Raw genomic sequence first — 6,860 nt, 5'->3', positions numbered from 1 at the left:
GGATTGTTAAAGATGGAAAGCCTCATACAGTTGGTGAAACGCTGATACTACCTGCAGCTAAAGATATGGTGCAAACAGTTTTAGGAGAAAAAGCAGCTAATAAATTGGATAATATTCCACATTCGTTACATGATAACAATCTAATTACCTTATTATAATCAGGGCTGGATTAGTATGTATCGGTCCATCGAGATTTTCACTTCTAAGCGGCCCATTTACATGTTCACCGGCTCAAAATTTTTACGGTAAATTTTTGATAAGGTACTAACAAGGGGATAAGCCTCCGAAAAATTTGATTATTAAGATTATTATATTTTAGTGTATTACATACCCAATGAATTGTAAGCAGTGGCGTAGCCAGAAATTTTGTATGGGTGTAGTGCTAAGTATACAAATAAAATATATTGTCTTTTATTTACACTTTTTTTTTTTTTACTAATCTTGATAAAACTTTAAGGTGAACAAGGTCAAGGGAGGGGATTAAGCCCCCTGGCAACCTCTCTGGCTACGCCACTGACTGTAATACGTTAAATAAATATAATAATGAATATAGACAATATTAAACTCTCACATAAATACATAATGTATATTATAAATTATATTATCATATAAACAACATAATAAAATAATAATATAATATAAAAATAATAATTAACAATATTGGACATTTTTTTAATGAAACAATAAAATTACATATTTAACAAATTTACAATTTTTGTATTCTTTTTGGCCAATTAGGTATTTCTCCCGGCATCTTTTTTTTCTTTTTAATTCTTTTCATGGGAAACTTTTCTTCAATATTGTATTCTAATTCTACGTCATCTATTTGACAATTGGCCCATTCAATAAATGTCCTTGTCAAATCTTTAATATGATTAAAGTCTCTGGCTTTAGACTGCAAAGTACTAATTGTAGTTTTTACCATGCTAAATGCATGTACAATATTCATTCTTTTAGTCTGTAAATATAATAATAATAGTGTAGTGTATACAAATATTTCTTGAAAAATATGTGCGGTTAAGACAGTTTCATATTTTAAAAGACCATCAATAAAACATTTTGCTTTAAAGCGCACATCTTGAGCAAATCCATTTGATTCATAAATTTCATTTAATGTCTGTATAATTTCAACATACAAGCATTCATTAGGATTTAAATAGGTACCGAATACTTTTGCTAAGCATCTGTCTTTAGCCCACCAACGTGTATCTCCGATACAAGAAATAAATTTATACTTGCTATTTTCATGCCATTTGTTCATTCTAAGATATGATTCTCTGACAAACACTGCTATTGAATTTAACAAACCAAATAATGTAGTACTTTCATTGCATACTTGAGTTGTATCAATCATAACAAGGTCGAGTATATGTGCATAACACCATACATGTACTTGCTCAGGTGATTCTTTATTTAAACATGATGAAAAACCATTGTATTGACCTCGCATATTACTTGCGCCATCTGTAGAGCTGCCAATACAGTTTTTAACATCTAGATTAAGATCATTTATTGCTTTACATACAATATCATATTATAGATTTTTACCTTTCCCACTTTTACAATCAATAATAGCTAATAGTTTTTCATCTATATCATCAGTCACAAACCTAATAATAATTGCAAGCTGGTCATGTACATTAATATCTTGGGTAAAATCAATTTGTATTGTAAAAAACGGTGCTTTTCTAATATTTTCAGCAATAGTTGTTTTCATTAAAGATCCAATTATTTCTATAATATAATCTACATTGGTTTTTGATAGAAAAGTTACCAGACCACCAGGTCGGCCTGGTCTAGATACAGTTTGACGGTTTTTAGATTTTTGACTTTTGTAAATAGCTCTATCTGTATGTTCTTTAAAAACTGGATCATATTTAGATAAAAGCATGACTATCTCCAAAAAATTCCCGTGGTCTAATGAAGAATCATTTAATGTGTATGCAGCTTCTGCATCCCTGGCACCACGGTAACTTAGACCTCTCTTACCAATTAATTTTATAATATCGATTAGTCTTTCCAAAACCGCCTTGTTTCTTTCAACTTCATATCTCTTTCCGCTAGTCAACCTCGAGTTAATGTCAGACATGTTAGAATGAAGTAAAAATGCTTCAAAAGGTTTTCATGACTTTTTGATTTTTTGTGTTCGATTATTCTAGTATACAAATTACTACTTGACGAAGCTAAACAACCTATTGCAAACCGATTATCTTCAGCACTAAATGCTAAATAAAACGAACAAAAAAATAAATTGTTAGGCTTTGAATAGGTAAGCCACGTTCGTTTGAATGTTGAATTTGTTTCTTTTCGAAAATAAGCCTTCATAGGATGAAACGTGATGTCATTCAATGGTTGTTTTGGATGAAAATTAAAAAATGACTGCACATTTTTTGTTAATGGTTTATTAAAATAATTTGGTGAATCTACAACGTTATCATGTGTCTTACTTCTTGTATCCACATCACTTGGATAACTCTAAAGTAATAATTAATAAACATTATGTAAGATTGAATTTTTATATATTTTTAATTATTAAAAATATATTATAGTTTTACCCGATCAACTATAACTGTTTGGCATAATATGTTTGTTATATTAGTATAAAATTAATTTTCATTAAGTTCATCAATGTTTGTAGAAAGGCTGGAAGTCTATAAAATATAAATGTTAAAAAAATAAATAAGTTTACTTGTTCATGTTATTAAAAACATTTAATATACTTACAGAGTTATGCTCAACTACAGCTTTCATTGTAGTAGAATTATTGCTATTAGTGTCATTTGAAATATGTATTAATTCTGAAGGATGTAATGCTTCACTAGATATCTCAATTAATTCTATTAGTTAAAATAAAAATGATTTTGTATTAATTCAATTTTATTTATATGATTTAATAATGAAAATAATAATGCTGTTTTTTTGAAAAATCGTCAATGTTAAATTGGAAGCTTAAAAAGAACAGTTACTCATACTACTTACTAATAAACCTAATTATATAGCTCATTATACAAATTATAAATTTGTAATCACTAATCATCGTTTTTTAATTTAATTTTATTAATTTGCTATTGATTATAAATATAATAAAATATCTATACACCTCCTATGTACAATACATCTATTATAATCAATTGAGTATATAAATATTTAGTAAGCTAGGATAAGTAATGACTATTATACTAAAAATAAGTATTTTCTATGTAATAGGTACTGTTTTTTTTATATTATTCTATTCATGCTACCTAATCTTGTGAAGGATTAATAAACGGACATTATAAAATGTTTAGTTTTTTTTTATAGCAAATAAATGATTAGGTATGTATCTAGTTAAATTACCAAACAGTTTGTGCTAAATACTAAAATACTTGTAAAAATGTATTACTATAAATTAATATAACATAAGTTACCTGTTACAACAACTGTACCTATTATAGAAGTAGGTAAAGCAGCTAATGGTTTGACAGTTGAAAAACAATTTTTTTTTATTTTGGATCATTTCTAGCAGCTATTATACCAAGTGACCTTTTAAGTCTAGCCTTTTCTGCCCCTCCTTTCGGGCGTTTTAATGTTTTCTCATCATAATTCATTTTTAATTTGTTCAATTTTACGAGTCAAAAGTCAAAACAACACAAAAATACACAATACTTATAGATAATAAATTGGAACTGATGACAAAAATACAAAATATGGTGGTTTGTCTATTATCAACAGTCTATTTTTAAACATCGCTAAATTTATCAGTTTAATAAATATACTATCGGATGATAACTGATAAAAATAATAATAATATTATATTATTATTACAGGCCGTACACTGCGGTCATCACCTGCTTCAACAGTGCAACACAAGCTCATACAAAAATATTATAATGATAGGCAATAGCTTACATAACTAGCAACTGCCTACCAGATGCCTAGGTATATTGTGGTTTAATGGTTGATATTATGTTTATTGGTTAATTACATCTAGAGTTGTTACGAACTTATCGTATATTAAACATGAATTTATTTTCACCACACGACGGCCCATTTCCAAAAATTTAAGCGGCCACCGAGATTTTCTCGGTAGCTCGCCTAACCAATCCGGCCCTGATTATAATCAATGTATGTTACAGAGTTTGAATAGTTATATTATGTATGTTTGTTATCTATTTGTAGTGATGTGTTTATACTACCTATAATAATTGTGTAATGATCAGTTTTAGCAGTCTTAATAACTGCTGTATTAAAAATTATGTTTCTACTAAATATGTGGTCGATGCAAAATCTGGTGTTGTGTCCTACTCTAGTATGTGTACAGATTTAAGAAGTAAAGCTATTAGTTGGTAATAAATTTAAATAGTTTTCAGTAGCAAGAAACGTGTTTATTTTTGTGTAATACTATAGCACACAAATACGAAATACATTAAAAACACAAAAAATACGTACCATTTAATTTATTAAAAAATGGAATATCTATAAAAATTAAAACGTTAGAAATATGTTGAGATGAATAAACTATCGTAATATGAACAATTTACAAAATAATATTATAATGATTTATAATAATACTTAATAGTTAATAATTTTTAACAATCATTGTTATCCAATTACTCAATATAGATAATTATATCACAGAATAAACAGAAGGGAATCAAAAGAAATTTTTCACGAGTTCTAATAGGAGGTGGTAAAAACATGTCCGACATTTTGGATTCTTGAAATTAATTCTCCAGAGTACTCTTATGTCGAGATATTTTTATTTTTCATTATTTATGGCAGCACTGCTTATTTAATTATTTGCATGATTTAAGATAGTATATGGTTAGTATTGTGACGGCCGGCTCGCCGAATGGATGTTGCTCTATCTCTTGTTTTAACTCTCCTACGAGTAACATTGCTCTTCGCGACTTTGTCGTTCGCCGCTATCTCACGTGCTTACCGACCGATCATCGTACTCCTCAGCCAACGACGGCCACGAGACCACGACTACGAGGTTCATAAATATCGCTCTCTACCATAAAATAGCGCTGTATGTGAAAACCATAGACCTATAAACTAATGAATAGCGCTTAGAGAGAGAGGTCAGGGGTACGATATAGAGTAAAAGAGAAAAGAGAACGTGGGGGAAATACAGTATTAGTTTCATACGTCTATTATTTCCCCCTTTATGTTCTTTCTTATGTTTTCTCTCTTCGTTCTTTCTTCTTTCTTTCTCTTGTATGATTCCCGTGCATTGAGGGTTGGTTGGAGTGGAATGCGCTGTCCATTAGTTTATAGGTCTATGGTGAAAACAATTGCATATCACGTGACTTTTGCATTAAAATTATGCCATGTGATAACATTTTTTCAAAGGGTCATTGGGCAACCATGCTATTGTGGCGTTCGAGGGAAGGTGTATTGATAAAGGTGTTGTTGTGACTTCGTGCAGGTTTCCCCGTAGCCAACATATTGTTTGTGTTACCCGTAGATAGATGATTGAGGATGAAGAAAGTAGGTAACACGTTGAATTTGATATAATTTGTTATTTATTGAGCCGAAAGAAGAGTTATTAATTATTACAGAGAAGAGAGAGCCGGTTGTGCTGCGGTGGTAACGACGGTGTTATGTCCGGAACCGAACATCGTCGGCAAAAACGTTGGACGTGCGGCGGAACTCGAGCGAGCGTTGGTGCCGGTTGTAAATTGACCAAGGTGGGCACGGGAGTGTGAACGGATGTGACGACATTTGACGGCTGTGCCGGGTCGATGCGTTCGGTGGGTCGCGTGGCCCGGAGGCTCAGGACTAGGGAGTTCGCGTCGCGAGCTGGTACGTGTGTACTCGTTGGGAGTCGTTACCAGAGAGACCGAGTTGCGCCCGGCATGCCGCGACGTCCGTGGAGACGCCGTGACATGCCGGACGCGGGATGGTGTCGCCAACCGTGGCAGGGGGACCGTAGAGAGGGAATATTGTGGTGGTGGCCTACCACACTATCTGAAATCGTGATTATATAACAGGCTTATAAAAAAGCCAGTGTTGTCATAAATAACGAAAAATAAGAATATCCCGACATATGGCTACTCTGGAGAATTCATGTCAAAATCCAAAACGTCGGACTATTTTTATATTATGCTTTTGATGAGATAAGAAAACTTCTTACAAAATCCAAATTAAAAAATGACTGTTATCACTTTGACCAACTTGAGATGATATTGCATAACAAGTTGAGGGATATTTTCGATTTTTTTGTCCAATCGCAGCATTTTGCTGGCGTCAGTGGCGGCTATCTTCAAATAAATATATGTTGCTGACGATACTACTAATGAGTAATGACCCACCCTTCCACAAACATTTATTAAAAATACAAATACAAATTACCAATGTTTAATCAGTGGGTCACATAATATATTATTGTTAATTTTCGGGTGCTATCAAAATATATATATTTTTTTCAAAACATACATCTTTATTTTTATAAATTAGTTAAAAGTAAATACAATATACAATATTTTTCATTTAAACAACCATTTTTTTGAATGAAAAAATGTAAGATAAATAATATAAAATTAAAAATTGTTTTATTTTTTTGTATATCCGGTGCTTTGAAAATTATTGGCACTTTTTACTAATTAGTTATGACAACTCCTAAAGTACTACCTAACTAGATTCTAAATACGTATTTTTTTTATCGAGTGCAACCAAGAGACGGTTTAAAGATTACTGTCTCGTAACTTATATCACAATCAGAAAATTTTATTAGGTTAACAGAAAACAGAAATGTTATTAACAAGTGTACCTACATACATACACAGTAGTCAGTAGTTTGGATCACAAAGTACTAAGTAGAGACCATGGACTAACGGCTAGTAGTCCACTCTACATTATTATAATATTATTATCAT

General features: G+C 31.2%; 1 protein-coding gene across 1 annotated transcript; it reads right to left on the bottom strand.

The window, feature by feature from the left end:
* Positions 1–706: 706 nt before the first annotated feature.
* Positions 707–2,089, bottom strand: LOC103307932 (zinc finger MYM-type protein 1-like). The gene is made up of 3 exons (XM_008180443.1): positions 1,549–2,089; positions 1,025–1,494; positions 707–958 (listed from the first exon to the last, which is right to left on the bottom strand). The coding sequence occupies exons 1-3, from the start codon at positions 2,087–2,089 to the stop codon at positions 707–709; spliced, it is 1,263 nt and encodes a 420-aa protein (XP_008178665.1).
* Between the last annotated feature and the right edge of the window lie 4,771 nt (positions 2,090–6,860).

Source organism: Acyrthosiphon pisum, chromosome A1 (assembly GCF_005508785.2).
Source record: "Acyrthosiphon pisum isolate AL4f chromosome A1, pea_aphid_22Mar2018_4r6ur, whole genome shotgun sequence".
NCBI classification, from domain to species: domain Eukaryota; kingdom Metazoa; phylum Arthropoda; class Insecta; order Hemiptera; family Aphididae; genus Acyrthosiphon; species Acyrthosiphon pisum.
Note: the sequence above shows the minus strand (reverse complement) of the source record. Positions and strands in the feature narration are given on the sequence as shown.